General features: G+C 38.3%; 1 protein-coding gene across 1 annotated transcript in view; it reads right to left on the bottom strand.

The window, feature by feature from the left end:
* Window positions 1-880: 880 nt before the first annotated feature.
* Window positions 881-19,396, bottom strand: part of ROCK2 (Rho-associated, coiled-coil containing protein kinase 2) — a 59,465-nt gene continuing 40,949 nt past the window's right edge. The window contains 15 exon segments of the mRNA XM_009870045.1: window positions 881-1,491; window positions 7,020-7,233; window positions 7,830-8,091; window positions 8,283-8,361; window positions 9,178-9,266; window positions 10,220-10,290; window positions 13,346-13,514; window positions 13,759-13,938; window positions 14,582-14,676; window positions 14,792-14,885; window positions 15,208-15,394; window positions 15,531-15,634; window positions 16,959-17,028; window positions 18,227-18,411; window positions 18,827-18,987. Coding sequence (XP_009868347.1) covers window positions 1,488-1,491; window positions 7,020-7,233; window positions 7,830-8,091; window positions 8,283-8,361; window positions 9,178-9,266; window positions 10,220-10,290; window positions 13,346-13,514; window positions 13,759-13,938; window positions 14,582-14,676; window positions 14,792-14,885; window positions 15,208-15,394; window positions 15,531-15,634; window positions 16,959-17,028; window positions 18,227-18,411; window positions 18,827-18,987 — 1,964 coding nt within the window. The 3' untranslated portion in view covers window positions 881-1,487.

The raw sequence follows: 19,396 nt of genomic DNA, 5'->3' as shown, positions 1-19,396 counted from the left end.
TATATAAAGAGACCAAATAGGAGACTACATTTTTTACTGTCAATATGTTTAACATCGCATACTGTAGTTGTATAAAACATGCATTTTCTGGGAATATTATAAACACATCATGAATGAGCCCACATAAATTATATTTTTTGTACAAGTCCCAAGTTAAAAAAAAAAAAAATTACAGTCAGATCAAGTGCCTCTGAGGCCTTTTCTTCCCAGCTATCAGTTCTCAAAACACACTACTGAAATATTTATCTATGCCTACAGCTATGTGCTAGAGAACCAGATTTAAAATTTTAAAATACACCTACAGTATGTTTTACTTGTCTTAAAGTTTATGACAGTCCTTGGGTATTGTGTTGTGAAATGTAAAAATAGTCACAGATTATTTTTTTTTTCTTCCTGAAATAAAAAAAACCCCACATCTAGGAGAGTATGCAAAAAGAAGGCAAAATGAAGTTTCATAGCACTTAATGAGGGTTAATATAAGTCAAGAACTAATATTGAGGTTTGTAAAAAGGGCTGGCTGAGCAGTTACATGTACAAGCAAATGGTCTGGTAATTCCAATGGTATCAGACTTGTTTCTGTAACCAACGCTTCTCCGCCCTTAAAACCAGTCGATATACATTCAAAATAGGCTGACATTGATACACTTAAGAGGTGTAAGAATAGTGCACTATTTGTTCTGCCACAAAGCAAAATTGCATCCTAAGAGCTGGTAAACCTTTTCTTTCTTAAATAGAGAGAATGGGCAAAAAACTGGGAAAAAAAAATTAAATTAAGGCAATTAGACAGGAAAAACAGGACTGCCCATGATGATGTAGCTGAAACTAGTATATACTTCAAACTTACACTGGCTGCTGAACACTGACATGCAGCTTTTGATAGACGTGGATGAATGATTTAAACTTCAATGTTATGGCTTTATACAAGTGCATAGTTGCAACTGCAATAAGTAACGGTATCTGATTAATAAGCATAAAAAAATAAAGTGGAAAGATTTTTAAAACCCTCTTGCAGTATTACAGTACAATATATATACACAGTATAATGGTCACTTCTTACAGATGCAGTCTATATCACTACGGTGGATCCTCCTCCTGGTCTTCTTGCAGGCGTGCTGGTGGCATCTTTACAAAAGCTGAAAAGTCAGTTTCTTCCATTTTATCATTCATTCCTCTCGATCCTTTTATGAAATGTAGTGTGTGTGTGTCCTGCCAAGAAAGCTTTTGTGGAACAGAGTTTAAAAGGTTACCTACCATATCCTTTGACTATTTACCAGTCAACCCTCATTTGATCAGTCACTCAGGAGAATACAGGAAAACCCTCAGAGATTAGTACTTTATACTGCAGCAAAAATGTAAACCTCTGATATATATAACACAATCTCTCAGGAAAATATATATTTTTTAATATATTTTGGGATATGTTTCAGTCTTGCTGTAACGGGAAAAAAATTATCACCTTGAATTGTGTCTGCGTTCACAGAAAGCAGTTAGCTGAAAAAGAAGCAAGAAGTTCAGTCAGTAAATGCAACAAACAATGTGATAAAAATAGATGAAGAGTTTAAGGAAATCTAAGACGGGCTCCTCAGCACACTTGGGAGCAACGTCATTCCTCTGCATTCAGCAGCACCGTTAACTTAAGTACAGCACATCCTTATGCATTATGATCCCAAACCAATTAAAGCCCCGTGTAATACAGGAGGGTAAAGTACAACACGCACTGCGTAACAGTCGCTTCTAAAAGATCAGTCATTTGCAAGCTTTTAACACATAAAGATGCAGTATATTTAATTAACTGTACACAGTAAGGCAGGCGGTTCTGCGAGAGCTGGTATCTCAGTCAGCTGCGTGCACAGCCGAGGTACAGCCCTAGTGCTGCTGCCGTCGCCCCATCTTTCGTAAAGCTGAGACACACCATATGTACTGTTCAAAAGAATTCTTAGGAATTTAACAATATGCGGTTTTGCATCAACGTGGAAAACGATTAACCGTTGAGAATGATAAAATAATTATCACTAATTCCAGTACATTGAAATCACGTGTTTTAAGTAAGCCACGGGGCAAAGGAGATGAACAAAACGGCTGTTATCTTTTCTAGAGCAGTCAAGGAAACCGTACAATGGGAACCACCAAGCCCATTTGTAGTTTTCAAATGCATGGTTAGGTACCCAAAAAGCACAGCACTGCAAAGGAAAGCCAAGTCAGATTCACTTCATAACACAGGTAGAAAAGCAAAACGCAGAAACTCCAATGATTTCATGTCTGCTAGCCACGGACCAGTCAGTTTATGTTAGAAGCTTAAAAATGGCAAGTACTTGTAAATACTGTTCCAGCTAAACACCCAACTGCTACAATCTCTCTTTTAGCCTTCACAGATTACCTGCAGAGGTTAGAGCATTAGCACTACAGACGAGCAACTACAGCAGATTCTGGTTTTTGGCAGGCAGACATGAATTTTAAAAAAACCATGTAAAATTAGAGAGAAAAAACCACTGACAAAGGCAACTTTTTTTTAATGAAAATTACTCCTCTAAAAATTCATCAACATAAGGATTAGAATCTCATTTTTACTGTTTAAAATACTAAAATGAGATCTCATATTTTCTCTGCTTTGAGAAACAAAATCCAACATAGCATGCTGTATTCAAAGGCAAACAAATCCATTCCTCTCTATTTAGATTTACCCCTTATACTTCTTCAGAAATCAAAAACATCGTCATCATCATCATCATCATCAATATCATCAACATCATCAAATGACCAATCCCAGTCCTTAAATGCCAGATCAAGTAATCTGCAACAGGAGGGTTTGATGTTTAACGTGTGTCATGCTTCTATAAAAGACTTCAAAATTCCTTTTGTTATCACTACACCTTTTTAAGCAAAGTCTGTGTAACGGTAGGTGGTTCCTTCCTTTGCCTACCATGGAATATAAAGATTTGAGTCAGTGTTCCTGTAAGCCAGGAATATTGTATTCATCAGAAATTTATCTCATAAGTAACTCAATTCTACAGAACAATTACCATATGGATTTTTCCCTAGAAATTTCAGCACAAAAGCCCAACATTTCATAAAATTAGCTCCTTTTTGATTTGCTGCTGTTCTTGTCGGCCGAGGTGCAATTTTATGCTCTCCTGCTATCCCCTTCCTGACAATAATGCAAGGCTAATAAGTTTTTCCAAGAAGAATCAAATTATTTTGATTGCTGAACAGAACATCAAGTAATATACCGTCATCAGAATTGACAAACAAATACAGTAGGATTTTACTGTATCCTACATACAGTGGGATCACGCTATACAGCTGTCCTGTAGCTCATTATTTAAAGCCAAGCAATGCCAAAACACCATCATCTTGTTCTCTAGGCCTCACTGGCTGCACTCCTTCTACGGTCACTACAGAAGAAACAAAGCAAGTGAGGCAAACCTTGTCAGCAAATGAGTCATTTAACTGATTTTAGGCATTTATTTTGGGATGGCATGAATCATTGTCTGGAAGCATTCATCTCTTTCTGTTGTTATTAAAGGATCTTGGACTTAGTCTTAAGTACTAACTTCTCCATTGCTATAGCGACAAGAAATGAAACCCACTCCAGTCATCGTTGTAACGAGCCTAGTGGATTTTACAGGATTATATGCCAACCACAGAGGGCAGAGACAGAAACCTTACCCTAACAGAACACTCAGTGTGTTTTAACTAAAACATGCTACAGTGCTTAATATAGTCAAGCACATGCTTTAAACAAAATGGGTTTCAGCGTTTTTTGAGAGTTTTGAGTTCTAAAGCTTTTACCTTTTAAATGTGATATACCCCTGAAAGGGCTCAGTATTCATCTGTTATATGAACTATGGCTACTGTAATTTCTAAAATACTTGAAAGAATTTATTAGGCAGTAAAATATATTGAAATTGGTTTTTTCCCATTTGGAATTGTCCTTTTGGCACGATCCAACCGAATGGATAAGCAGAAATTTTATGGTTCTGTATAAAAAATGTGTTTGCCCTTGCTTAAACCACCACAGACTAAAAGCCATGAAAACCTTGGAGAAATGCTCACTGTGTGACATTCCTAACACAGACAGCATTTATAGGACCATGCAGGTTGGAAGGGTCTCTAGCCCAATGTCCTGCTCGAAGCAGGGTAAGTGACAATGCCAGCCCAGGCTGCTCAAGGTTTTGTCTAGTCTTGAAAGCTTCCAGGGATGGAGCCTGTCCAGCCTCCCTCCCTGCCAGGCTGTCTGCACGGGCTTTGACTTCTACCCAGGCAGAATCTCTCCTGGTTCAACTTGAGCCCCTCCCTTGGTTCAGCTGAAGAGCCTGGCTCCATCCTCACAAGCAGGGGCAGGCTCCTACGATACCCCCACCCCTCCTGCCTGGACATGTCCCTCACCCAGGCTGAACAAGCCCAGCTCCCTCAGGCCTCCGCTGGGACCATCCTGGTAGCTTTGGCTTTCCCCAGTTTGTCCATGCCTGGCTTGAATTTGGGGGCCTTCAGCAGAGGAGCTACCTTGCTGGGGACTAAGGAGTGAGGAGAGGGGGACAACCTGTTCCCTCGATCACCCAGCTGCTCTCCTCGGGATGCAGTCCCTGCCTCGCTGCCAGCACCTGCTGCCGGCTCCCCTCTGGCCTGTCCCCAGCCAGTCCCCAGATTCATTCTTAATAAAAGTTTGTAACAGAAAATTAATTATTCCATATGGGAAGCTCATGTACAAAAACCTCACAGAAGGACCCATCAGATATAAACTGGTCGTAGCAATTACAGTAATTTATAAGTATGTGGTTTTTAATTAAGTGTTTAAATCCATACAACTTTCCACTCTTTTGACAGACCTGCATAAGTAATGTGATAGGTGACACAACCTCACAGAACTACACTTTTCCATATGCTAGGGACGTTTGGAAAGCTAACTTGGAAAGTTTAACTACAAAAATAAAATGGTTTATGCACAAAAATATTCATCCTCTTCCTTTTCCCACCATTACGAAATATAAAGATAGAAAATTACACAGATAGAAAAAAAATTAAGATGAGATTCATAGTGGAGGAAGACCAGAACTAAAATGAATGGTAAGAGTAAATGTTACGAAAGCATTTGGTAATAAAGGTCATGAAGATTGCAAGAAGGAGAAAAAACATTTTCAGAACACCTCAGAATAGCTGTGGAAAAAGAATGAGAATTTATAACATACCCTTTATATGTCAACTGTAAGAAACTGAATAACACTACTGAATTAGACTGCAAACACTATGCAGAAGAAAAGCATTCTACTTGTCCCCCAAGCTGTTATGAATGTTTCCTTGATCCATGCTTCAATCCGATAATTGGTATTTTGGTTAATTTTTCACAAAGAGACTCTTAAATAATTGCTCAGGAAAAGTAGTGGTTAAAAAACTTTCTACCATCATGATTATAATATATAAAAAAAATCCAATCATTTAAAACCCAAATTATGAGGTCTGACTTTCTTGTAAATATGTAAAGTAAATCACCAAAAATTAGTTGGAAGGGAAGTGAAATTAAGTTCCTTTAAGTGTTTTCACCATGTATTTCCACACAGTATTTGTTTTAAGATCTAACTGTCCCTAGCATAAAGCTGTTTTATGGTAACAGCAGCGTCACAGTACGAGCACGCTCACACTGCATTCCCCGCTGTAACTCTGCCAAATCACCCCACCCAGTTTTCAAACGGTCGTCTCCGATACTGATGGCAGTCTGGTCCCAGAAACAAGGAGAGCAGCCCTGCAGAGCTGCTGCCAAATTACCTCTCTGGGGAAAAATGTTTGGCCTTCACTGAACTGTCCATCGCTGCTGGAATACTGCAACAAACTGAAGTCAGACCAAACTTTTCACGGGCTGTCAGCAGTCGGGGACTGATATAACCAAGTATTAGCAAGTACTCCAGGGGAAGGTAAAAGCAACCTGAGAAAAAGCCCCAGAAATTCTGTACTGTGCAATCACCCAAGCACCACCTGCAGACTGTTACTGCTTCCAGAGTACAGTATAGAATTTCACTCCTCCAAACTGACCCAGTAAAAGATTACTGGCTTTTGTATAGATATTTTCATTCTCAAATTGGAGGCACTTCATATGAACATTCTTTTAAAAACTGTGAGACATAAGCGTGAGTCCCTCTAGGCTGAATCAGGAACTGAAACCAATTCTCCCACCCTTTGGTAAGTGCTCCAGCTATTTGACCAAACTGGTGACCTCCCTCACTTCCCACCTTCCTGCTCTCTTTCCAAAAGCCCAAGTGACGCTCAGACAGGCACCCGCCACTGCAGCAGCAGGCTCCACGTTCTGGAACTGCATGGGCAGAGATGCACAAGAGAGATTCACCTGAACTAGCTTTTCACTGTCCATGTCCAAGAGCATGCCATATGCTCTTCTTTTGCACTAGGACGATGTGAATCCTGAAAACAACTCTTCCTGAACATTAACTAATGAAATGCATTTTAGCCTACAAATCTACAATCAGGTGTCGAATCTTAGAGCAGGGCAGGAATTCAAGAACACACCTCAAAACCACGCAGTAAGAAATAAAAGACATGTAGTCTTTCGCGACGTGCAAGGCCTCCTAGGCTGCTTTTTGAAGGCACCTCATTCTCTCCAAGGTTCAAACCAGGTACAGTAGTGACCATCTTGAAAATGGTTAAACCTGTTTTTTATTTTCTTGTTTGTTCAAATCTTCACACCCCTCTCACCGACTCACTGCCTCATTAAACCTCATTTTCCCTACTGGCCACCAGTTCACAGGAACTACGAGGCGAGAGATGACGCTGCGTGTTCTGCCTGTTCCACGTAAGAGCCACAGGGTACGTCGTCAGCATGAGCAATGGCAATGCAAGGTCCTTGAAACAGGGGAACAAACATCACGGGTCTTCCTGTAACTTAACTGCGGTTTACGGAAGACAACACGCTACATCACATGTCAGCAATCAACAGTATTTGTGGGCATTTATCCCTATCAACATAGATGACAAAACGTTCAAAACAATAAATTAAAGAGCAGCTCTTGTGTCACCTTGGTTTGTTTGGAGGAAGCTGTCGACTTGGTCGTCTGATGGACTGGTTTGGCTGTACCTTCATGGAAGTTCTGGGAGAAGATCGAGCAAAGGGGTCTGGTGCTGGAGGCTTCTTGGGTATTTTTTTCACCAGTCGGCTCACCCATTTTTGCTGTTCTTCCGTAGAATTAGCTAACAGTAGAAGATTCTTTGCCGTTGAAATATCGTAGTACACTGTAATAAGGATATTATTATTCTAAACACATCCCCACATCAAAACTGAGTTGACCATGCTCTCACAGTCAACACAAAGAGAAATCAAACACGAAGTGAACCAGGTTTTGCCAAACTTTGTTTCCTGGCTGCCAACAGTGCCTCTTCCTTACATTCAGAGGGTAACAACTTAGTACTATGGAAGATCCACACAAAAAACCAAGAGAGGGTACGACAAAGAGGTGTGCCTGAGCTCAGGAAACTGTGAAGTGAGTTTCCAGGTATAAACTTCACTGACTGTCATCTATGTCATAACACGCACTAACACCACCGCTCGGCGTAGCAACACAGCACAGCACCCGGTGTGAACAGTCTTACCACTGCCTCGACTTACGGCACGAGGCTGACGACACAGCAGGTATATACGTGTACAGCCACGTGCCATTAATTCATAGCAGCGAGCCAATAGTCATGTCGAGACCCTTAAAAAGGTTCAGACAACTACATAATAATGAAAGAAAAAACTACCTGCTTATGTTTAGCTGGTGTCAAACCTTTGACCTAGAACACCTCGTGACTCCTGCAACTACACGCACATTCAAATACTTGCTATTTACCTTTGCAAGGTGCTATAATCTCTTCTTTCTTATCCATGTGGTCTTTGTGACATTTGATATGACAACGGCGACATTCTAGAGCAGGAGGAGGTTTAAACATATGCCACAGTGGCTTCATGCAAGCTTCACAATTGGTTGGAAAGTGATAAAGAGTAGGTATAAACTCATGTCCTTTGTGGCAAATGTAATTTGACTTCTCTCCCATGGGCTCCACAGGAAATTCCTGTTCCTTTTTGCTCTCTCCTTCATTAGCGTATAGAATCTAGAAACAAAGCAAAAACTCAGTACTTGTAGATGACAAATGTAAATCCAGAGTACTTAACTAAGTACAAAGATCGAGTCAATTTTTTTCAAGGATTTTTTAGTATTTCATTAGACAAAGCTATGAAAGTATCTTTAACGATGTGTGAAATACCATGGTTACGCTAGAAACATTAATTTGTTACTGAATACCTGGAATATCCTAGGAATTTCCTTGGAATCTGCTCTGTACACATCAGTCTGGGTGACTGGTCGGACATGGAACAGTTTGCTGTAGGAAATTATTTCAATAAGGACAAAAATTAATGTTACCAAAATGATAAATTTATATTGACAGATTAAGTTAGGATACAACATATCGCTTTAAGAGTCATTAAAGAATCATCAGTACAAATCCCTAATCACTTGATTAAAGTCCTATCCTTCAGTCCTGCACATGAACTTCCAAAAACCCTAAATAAAAAGACGTTGCAAGTATCCACCAACATGTGCGAAAAAAATCACAGCACTGAAAAAGCAACATCATATGACTTTAACGATTGCCGGTAGCTTTCCAGCCCTCTGCCCACACCCCAGCCTCTGAATATCGACATTCAGCATTTATTAAGGTGATCCTGCTCCAGCACGGGCGTTGGACTAGATGATCTTGAGAGCTCCCTTCCAACCCCTACCGTTCTGTGATTCTGGGAACTACACAATCCACCTGTAAGGACACGTTGTAAGTGAAAATGTGCAAACACTGAAAATCACAGCCTCGCTGCTACGGTCTTCTTCCTGTTTTTTGCTACCCTGTGTATGTGAGGCAGGTCTAGCTGAGCTAGCAGAAGCAGTTCAGCTAGCCCAGAGCTCAGGGGAGCTCCCTGTACAGGCCTCAGCACCACACAACCGCTGCACCACTGCCTAGAGCAAATGCAATTCCTCATCACAGCGGACACATAAGGCCCCAACTCTGTTGTTCAAATTACAAAAGTGCGCCCTGGTTGGTGATGTGCTCCCAGATTGGACCTCAGAAAGCCTTCTGTCAAAGTCTTTTGGACAAAAATTCACCTACAAATCAGAAGAAGGAATCTCACATGAAAATACTTACTCTATATCTAACACCATGTAGGGATTTGATTGCTCTTTATCTTGTTCGCTGTCATAGAACAGGATCTTCTTACTGCTTACAATTACATACTGTTAGGAGATAGAAAATGATAAAGTACACATTTTAATCCAGATCAACACAGATGTCAAAGATGTCACAGCAGTTCCCACTGATGTCACAGCAATATCTTTTAACAATTTTATTAAATGGTAGCTAAATGGATAGTGGGTAGTACTGTGTGCTAAGCTCATGATTTGCCAATAAATTCACTGCACAACAAACGAAATTCTGATCACCTGATAAATCCATTTATGATATCAGATCAAGTGACATTTAAAAAGATTTAAGTACCTATGAAGAGATGAAAATGAAAGTCTGGAAGAAAGTAAGATAAAAGCTTTTAATTTCTATTTTACTGATTTAATTTTCACTTGGACTGCCAGTGAGAGTACCCGTCATCTTACGATGCCTGTTTTACATGTGCAGTTCACAACTAACAGGCATCGTGCTCAAAGGTCACTGTTACACTTACTAGCACTGCTAGCAATTCTCATTAAAAACTAGTTACCTATAAGACCTCCTATTGCTAGAATTGTTTTCAGAATGAACAGTCTGACTGAGCAGTAAGTGAACTGGTATGAAAACGTGTATGTTACTCTTTGGGCAAAGACCCATCAAAGAGGTTACTGAAAAGCAGTAAACGCTGAACAAGCCAGATGAGTAGTTGTTAGTTTTATCTCCTAAATAAAGAATTTGTCAAGGGCATCTGCTTCCAGAATTATCTGAATTCCAGCTATGATATGCTGCTGGGAATGCTTATGTCTGAATGTACAAATATTTGAAGATCATGAATAGCTGTTCTCACCTCTGGCTTTATCCAGTATCTTAACTTGCTCCTCTCAGACGTGGCTATACCAGCTAACATATTTTATACATTTAAGTAATGAGAGAACATTGAAGAAAAATTAAAGTGTTGAAAACCTGCAGTAAGTTTAAAATCCAGACTACACATGAAACAAGATCATGCATCTGTTTTTCTTACCTTTTTAACCCATCCGAATTTTTTAGTGTTATTTCTAACAGGCAGTGATAGCCAGCCTTCCAGTCTGGATTCTGAAAAAGAAGATATATATTAAAGAACATAAATGTCCAAGAAACATTATTTTTCAGACTGCTGTGCACTTACAAGTAGTTATCGAAGATCCATAATAAAGCAGCAGAGCAACCATGAGAACACGAGCTATTTAAAACTACAAGGTCTTGAAAAGTTTACCACAATACATGTTCAGGAATTAATTAAATAGTGTATTCCTGAATAGAGCCAATAACCAACAATGTGATCACAAAAAAGCAGTAGGTACGAGGAAGAAGGGGAAGAGCAAACTTGCAATTATGGCACACACATTCTCTTTAGTAATTTTTTCAAGACTTAGAGTGCTTATGTCCATCAACCTTTACCTTTCAAAGCAGCGTCTGAAGATATTAGTACAGACCACACGACATCCAGTTCAAGACAAAAGAAGGCAAATTACCATCACAAATAAGCTATAGCCTCTCTAATCCAGGTAAAATTTCAGACGTTTAATAATATAATCCTTATTTTTTTGCTCCATAAATTTTTTTTTTCTAATTTCACAAATACCTTGTAGGCTTTTTAAACCAAAATAAGTAATTTTTGGCTAATCCTTAGGACTTGCCTATATTCAGCTGCCCTTTCACACACTTGCAATATTTTCTGTTACACTGGCAGATTAGTCACTTTAGATTTATCAACAGTATTAACAGCTCAGCTGTTGTTTGACATACACATTTCAACAGCAACTGAAAGCTCAAGGGGATCACACTTTGCTAGTGCTTGGTAACACTTAGCATTGCACAGCCATTGACCCTGTTTTTATAGCTTCACTTAATACTAGCATTTCTTTCCCCTACATTTTAATAAGGGGAACTACTCAATTACAGTGATATTTTTCTAATGAGTTTCCCACCCTTGCAGATAACCTCCATTTCTGCTGAAGAACTTCCAAGACAAAAATACTGAAACCTTAAATATTAAGAAACACAAAATCATGAAAGGATTGGAAACACGCTCCAAAATTGCCAAAGCTACTTTCCTTCTCATCAGAGGACACTTGCAGGCTCCTGCTCATGTTTAAGAAAGAATAACAAATTGTTATTCGATATTCATAGAAGTCTAATTTTGTCTAGAGAGTCTTAAAGCAAAGTTACTTATTCAGATATGCACTGTCTTCAGAGTTTATTGCTCTTTAAGCATTGCTGTTGATGACACAATTTCATATACATACCAACTCCATGAAAGTTTTCTGTATTTTGCCTCATACCCTCAACTTCGAATTGTTTCTTTCAACTACACCTGATACAAAAGGTAACAAGCATAATGCCGATTCAAAAAGTCCTTCTCCAAATGCAGGAAGCAGGGGTAGTTTGTTAATGGTGTGAAAAACACATGAATTAAGATTTTTCCTATTTTTCTCTGTAATCTCTAAAACGATCGCATGAAATTGGACAAAAGGAAAGTTTCTGATTCCATGTCTTCATTTTTGATGTCCATTCTATACTAACAGATCAGAGAAAGGGCAGAATATTCCTCAATTTTCACAGTACATACTTATAAGCTTTAGGTGGGAAAACCCCAAACAGCTATCATACCTCAAGTCTGCTGTCATTATGTCAGCAAAAAGTCCAAGCTTAACTATGATTTTTACTTTAGAACAACACAAAATCATGCAGATACCACAACAGCAGCTAACAAGGAAAAAATTATGAATGTACTTAATGATTCTTTTAGTAGAAGCCTCATAGCAAGAAACAGAGAATGCAGAGAATAGAGGAAATGCATTATTCATTACTCTAATTTGATGAAGTAATGCCAATATCCCAAAACAAGTTTTGCCTTCAGTGGAAAGGTATTCACCCTTTAAAAGAACCGCAAGCGAAATACAGAAATTTCAATGTCATTAAAAAACCCACCTCTGACATTAACACTAAAAAGAAGTTTTGTTCAACACAGTGTTTGTGTAGTCATATAAAATGAATGCAGAATTAGTAAAATGAAGTTCTGTTTTACCACAGTCAAATAATTTCACTGTATGTTTTATGTACGTGAAATGAATAAATTTTTGCTTGCCATACCATACTAGAATCAAATGTAGGATTGAAATCAAAGCAAAAAGACTCAGCAGTCTAACTTTTTAGAAGCAAATAATGTAAATTTAGATGGTGACGAGTTAGACGCCTCCACACATCACTTAAGATTTGACTTCTGACATCACAAAGATTTGACTTGTTGTTATCCAGTGTCCTAGGGACATACAGATGACTGCACATACTGGATAAAGGCTACACTGAAAACAAGACTATGAGGCTCATTTATTCCATGCTTTAATAAAAATGGTGGGTTTATAAATAGCAACAAGCATCTGTAAATATTTAGAGAAAACAGGCCAGTTATTTGTTCATGCAAACTTTCTTCTGTCTCTGATGACCATGTTTGCTGCCAGATTTGTTGCTGTTTTTTTGTTCTTTTCTTTTTCAATGTTGTATTAATAGTGTTAGTTTTGAAACAGAGAAAAGGACACAGTAAGAACAAAACCAAAAAGTTCTCAGGGATGTCACCTGTGCTATCAACTTCTGTAGGGCTGTGGGAACAAGACAAAGGTTCTTCGTCTGAGTCAGAATCAGAATCAAGAAGCATGTGAGAACTGGAAGGCTTAGTGGCAATACTGACAGAGGTAGAAGAGTGCTGGTAGGTAAAGGACATGGATTCCATAGTGTGGGATTGAGTGATATGGACTAAACACAAAGCATAAAGAAGGAAAAAGGTAGAAAAGAAGTCAAAACAGAATCTCCTAAGAAGAGATTTCATCACATAACACAGTAACCACAATAAAATGAGAAAAAAATATTTAGTCTTAATGGGGTACAACAGAATTTTGAAAGCAGTTTCTTTAAATAAATATAAGATGATTACAGACAGATTTAGTTAGCAGGTGGACAGTGATCACCGTCAAAGCCCTGATGAGATAGTGGAAACCCACGAAGATGAAAAGCCACAGAATCATCAGAGCGTTACTTTAATACTTCAGCTTCTATGGTAAACACTGATATAAACCCAATTAATGCAGAAATAGTAATAAAATTAACATACCAGGGAATCCATCATCTGCCTCAGCATCTCCAGGTCCGCTGCCTATGCTACTGTTGTCTAGACCGATGTGCAGCGACTGCAGCTGCGACCGAAGCTGCTCAATGTCACTGTCTTTGCTGTCCAGAGTCATCTGGAGCTCAATCCGGATCTGACTCTCTTCTGCTATTTGCTGCAAGGGTAAGTTATAAGATTTCTCAAAATACTCAGTTACTCAGACAAAATGTAAGCAGAAAATTACGCAGCCTTGGCAGACAATCTCAAGATATATACATATACACACACACACACACACACTCTGTGTATTTCTTTTGGTCATGGCAATAGAGACTGCATCCACTACCTTAAAGTCTGTAGTAATTCAATGAGAATTACCGAAAACACTATCAATGTTTATGTTTGCAAAAGGATCTTACTGCCTGCATTTCATTGATTTCCTTCTGATACTTGATCATCATTTGGGTTAACTTTTCTCGTTCAGACTTCAGCTCCATATGCAGCTTCCTATTTTCCTTCTCCTTCCGCCGTACATCGGTGTCAGCTCCACGTTTGACTGGACCCTTCCGATTCATGATCTCGGCCAGTTTATTCACAGCCTTCCCCCGGGAAAGAAAAAAATGACAAAATCCACACCAGTAAATACACAGAATTGTATTGTGAACGAAGTCTTGTATCTATGAGCAGACACTTTTAACTGCAAACTAAGATCTCTGCAATCCAGTCCTATGAAGTTGCTTTAATTCAATGTATAACTCAAAATGGAAAAGAAGGTAATGATGCCATTTTCACTTTAAGCAAGCATTAGCTGGGAATGCTTCTACGCATTTAAATACCCCCTTCTGTTTTCACCACCTAGCCCCAAATTATCTTTGGATTAAAATGCCACTTCTTCTAAAAAAATAATCTGGATTAAAAATCAGAAATATACTGTTTTATGGAACTTATAAAGGAATATAAATCAAAAAAGAAAATGGTAAAATAGGAATTCATTTGACTTAAATGAAGATTTTTGCTAGTGGACTGCACCTGGATTTTAGAATTCCTCATAAGGATGCAGTTTCACTACACTGAAAGTCTACTAAGTAGAAGCAAAAAAAACCCCAATGTATTTTGTTTCAGAGGCAAAAAAGAATACAGCATTAATGGCACATATAGATAGTTCACCACAGCAAATTTTCTCTTTAAAATTATTTGATTCATGGACGTTATCTCTTCATTCATTTAGATACATTTGCTTACCTGGGTTTTCAATGTTCTTTCATTCAATAATTGTTTCTCAAATTGTGCTTTAATATTTCCTACATTTGCTTCTTCTTCTTTCAGCTTTGTAATTTCTGTAGCAAGGTAATTAAAAAAAAAAATCTATGAAAGCTCATTACAGAAGAAAATAGTACTATTCAAGAATAAGACTGGTTTCAAAATAAATTACATTTGGTTCAGAATACATACGTTCTTGTACTTCCTTCAATTTATTGTTTAGTTCTTCTTTCTCATTAGCAAGGTTAGCCACGTCGCTAGTTAGTGTCCTATTTGCTTCCTCCAACTAGAAAACAAAAAGTACACAACCATGTAACTGAACTCACATGGCATTACAGGACAGAAGGGAATGCTTTGGAGAGAAATCAGGGTAAGAGGACCAGCTGTACGAGGAGTAGGGGCACAGCAGAAAGATCAGATTGATGCATAGGAGAAACATGATAAAACACATTTTTTATGTCATTCACAGAAAATAAATATTTTTAATGTCAGATATACCTGTATATCACTTACCTCTACGTATACTAAATAACAATGGGTAAGTCAAACTGCAAATAACATTTAAGCTCATGTAAATCTCTACCAAAATCCCAATTGGTATTACTCACAGAGGCTATGGTAGCATCTTTCTCCGTAAGTTCCTGTTTATGCCTGGCCATCATCTCTTTAATCTCCAGCTCTTTCATAATCTTCTCTTTTTCCAAATCCGAGTACTGTTCTTCAGCAATGGAACGTGCAAGTTGCTCTGAATCTGCTTTTGTCAAAGTAATCTCTAGCTGAGCAGCCAAGGAATCTCTGAAAATGATTGACATATATTATTAGCTTAACAAATGGCAGGTTACTGAAGAGAAAAAAAAGTAAAAGAGAGAAGAAAACAACAAAAATCCATTCCAATATTTTACGGATTAATAGTACAACTAGTAAAACCCACCTCTCGTCCTGTAATTCTGGTATCTTTTGCTGCATTTCTTTACAAAGTTTGGTCTTTTCCTCACATTCTTCTTTAAGTTCTCGAACTTGTGTCTTATACAGAGTCTAGAATTTTAAAACGGAAATAAAAGATGATTTGCACATTCTAGCTTTAAAATATCCCCAAAATGGTACAAGATGATGCTGTAATCAATTTTCTAATCACACACTCAGAGTATAGTTGTGCAATGCCTTCTCTAAATCCAAATAAACATCCTCATAATTCACAAATGTTTCGGTTATTTTACTTTTTTTTTTTTTTAACTTGTGCATTTCTGAATGGATGGATGGATGGTATACATTTCATATGTTTGTAAAGACACTGTTCAAGAGACTCTAAATTTGAAAACCACTATGTGATAGAGAGTCAGAAGTTTCACAAGCAAGGAAAATAATTTATATTTCTCTACAAGTTAAAATCTGACGTAGATAGGTATGTAGAATTTAGACTTTAACCATAAAAATCCATGAAGCCAACATGACAGTTAAGGAGCAAAAAGTAGTACAGGAGGGAGGGAAAACCAGAATAGAAAACCATTTGAAATTCAGAATTTTGTGCAATTGATACAAATCTAGAACTCTAAGGGAAATGAAAGAAAAATGATATTGCCCAAGTGACTGAATATGGGTAAGAGACAACTGCAAGAGGATTTACTGCAGGGATTTCAAGACAGAGTGTCTCTCTCTGGCTCATCCAACGGCAGCCAACTGACCTCAGCTCTCTCCCTTAGTACGTGCAACTTTTTCATCTACTAAAACTCCTCAGTGACCTGAAGACCACGGTAAAATCTTAAGTTTCCTTTTACTCTGAAACAAGTCTTTTGGCCTCTACCTGCAGTACAACTGGCTGTGCACTATTAATATAAATGAACCTCTGTATGCTAGTGATGATTTTTAAGTACAATAAGTATTTACTCTGTTGTACCTTATGACAATAAAACAAAAACTCCCAACAGATCTCTACCAAGTTTGGCTGTAAGGCGAAAAAATGTGCTTCCAAGCCCTAAATCTCATGTTCTGTCACACCACGTGATTCTCAGAATAGAGCTCTTCACTTCCACTCAGCATGGAAGAGATGCTGAATGCAAAAGGCTTGAAACATGCAGAAAATTATTCACACTGTGTAAAAATGAGCTGTTTGCCTCCTCCGTCCCTTTGAACTGTGTTTGGGACCTCCCTCTAAAGCTGGGACGTTTCTTAACATGAGCTCTTTCACACATGAGCCCAGTGCTCAAGAACGAGGAGAGATGACAAGGCTGTGGCCAAGACTGGAGACAGACACAAGAAAAAGAATTACCTTTAGAGGATAGAGATGTGAAACATCTCATGGCTGAGAAGGAAGAAGAAAAGCTAACATTCTACTTAGTAAACAGATTAGCATAAAACGCACCGAGAAATACTGTTCAGCTTCGAGTTGGTCTTGAAGCTCTTTCATTTGTCCATCTGCATCCTGACGTTCCCTAGAAAGAAATAATGTACTTTCAAAGAAACGATTTGAAAATATTCCACGCCAGTAAATAGAAAACAACATCTACACTTCAGTCATTTCCTGACCATGGTTAGCAACTAAACCTGAGGCTTCCTCCGCGTACCTCTCTTTTTCACTCGTACAGCTGAGAACACCGCATTTATAAAAAGCCAGTTTAGGGCTGTTAACACACTAACCACAACGGAGTCACACAGTCTAACCTGTACGAGACACTGATGAAGCAAGCAGCCACCAACATGATTTTATTTCCATGTAAAACATTACTGATCTGATAGACTGTTTTGGGTCTCTCACTTGCTAGAGCTCAGTCTATGAAAACACGTCTGCGTTCTGTGACATGCATTGTTTCCTGAATTCATCTGTTATTAAACCAGCTCAGAAAGTCAGTCAGTCCCACAATAAAGGACAGTAATGTAGCAGAAACGATTTCTGCTGGTATTTCAAACATCACATGCAGCCACCTTCTACACCAGTAACTGCATCATGCCGACAGAAAAGATAAACCACAAGGAGATAAACCATCCGAAGTCATAAAGGAGCTAAGAATAAGATTCATCTGGCCTATGTAGTAAACTCATCTTTTCATTCCCAAGAATGTTCTTCATGTAAGTAAGTAAATAAATAAATAAATGTTTACTATTAGGTGCAAGTATCACATACAAGACCTTGAAGAACTGCTAGGATTTAACAGAATTGCTGTTGGAGGTGCAGCAGGTGTTTAAATATCTCTAGCACTCAGCATGTCCAATGATTACACTTCAGAGCTCTGTATTTGTTTCCAGGTCCAGTAAGGTCTTCCGGACTAGTAACACCAGTAACTTTCCTCTTCGCTCAAGTCCTACGTAATTAAAAAAAAGTACCTAGACTTTCTGTTAAACACAAGAGTGGGAGGACTTCACAGAAACACTTAGTTAAGCTGGGTTTTTAAAGATTTTCAGCATAACAAACATCTTTTACTACAGATCTATACATTGCTGTATCACCAAGGCAAAGCTCAGCTAGAGCCACTGTAAATTATTTTAAAAAACAATTAAGTATTGCACTGTAGAATAGCCTATTCTGTGCAGCAAATTTTTAAAATTAATATCGCTCTCATTTTTTGCCACCAAATAATTACACATCAATAACATTACTCAAAAATCCCAACACTACAGAGCAACACTGCGTACTTGCGGAGTTCGTTATTTTGCTTCTCCAGGCTTAATTTGATTTCCTGAAGATGATTATTCTCCTGTTTTAACTGCTTCTCTGACATTTTCAAGGTGTTGACCTGCTGTGTTTGCATCTTGAGGTCATTTTGAGTGAGACAGCGCTTTTGTGTTTCTTGTTCTATTTTTAACGTCAGGTTTTTCACCTGAAAAACAAACAGAAACCTGTGAATTGTACAGAACTACACAGGAAAACCACTTTTAAACAGTGTCTCTTAGTGACTTCCTCTACAATTTTGTACAACGTGCTCACATCTTCTGATAAGTCAAAGCTGTTTCCTGAATAAAGGCATTAGTACACAAAAAATAGCTACTTTTTCCGCGTCAGTCTCACAGTATTTTACATGTGAAGAAAAACTTCTGAAGATGAGCAACGCTGAAATAGTTCAGAAAAATTAAACCACACCCCACAAAGGGGACTTTTTAAAGCTCCAAATGCAAAGAAGGAAAAAGTTGGTGTCATTTTCATTCACAAGCATTCCTAAATACAGCTATAATGGGGAAAATATTAGAACATCGAAAACCAGGCTCCACTGCAGACTTTTTGCCAGTGTTCCTTACATCTTCATTCAGTATGTCTTTTTGCCTAAGGAGCTCATTGATTTTCTGTTGTGATTGCTTGAGATCGCAGTCCAACATGGAGCGCTGCTTTTCAGCTTCTAACAATCGATTCTCTACTTTTTGCTTTAATGCCCTCTCTTCCAAAAGTTTCTTCTCCATTTCTGTGAAGGAAGAGATTTAAGACATCAGTCAGCGGAAACGAGCAGATTTTGGAGGGCAAGGGCAGGAGGACATCTTACCTATGTTAACAATAAGCAATGTGTTTATGCATTTAACGCTGAAGAGGAAGACTAATGAAAAGTGATTCATTAAAATTTTCACGGTCAACCTACACACAGAGGATGCTTTTGCAAGCACTCCTGACTGACAGCTATTTCCTAGTTTTGAGTTTCAAGAGAACCTTCCGTTTACCTGCAGAACACCAGCAATTGATAAAAAGGGTGGATTTTTAAAAATAATCCATCTAAATCTAACGATGTGTTGCTCTGACTACAATTTGCAGTCCTTTGAAGAGTTGAAGCTGTTTGGGAACCTGATATGTCAAGTGATTCAGTCATTATTACTGAATCA

This window comes from Apaloderma vittatum, unplaced genomic scaffold (genome assembly GCF_000703405.1).
Source record: "Apaloderma vittatum isolate BGI_N311 unplaced genomic scaffold, ASM70340v1 scaffold13480, whole genome shotgun sequence".
Lineage (NCBI taxonomy): Eukaryota > Metazoa > Chordata > Aves > Trogoniformes > Trogonidae > Apaloderma > Apaloderma vittatum.
Note: the sequence above shows the minus strand (reverse complement) of the source record. Positions and strands in the feature narration are given on the sequence as shown.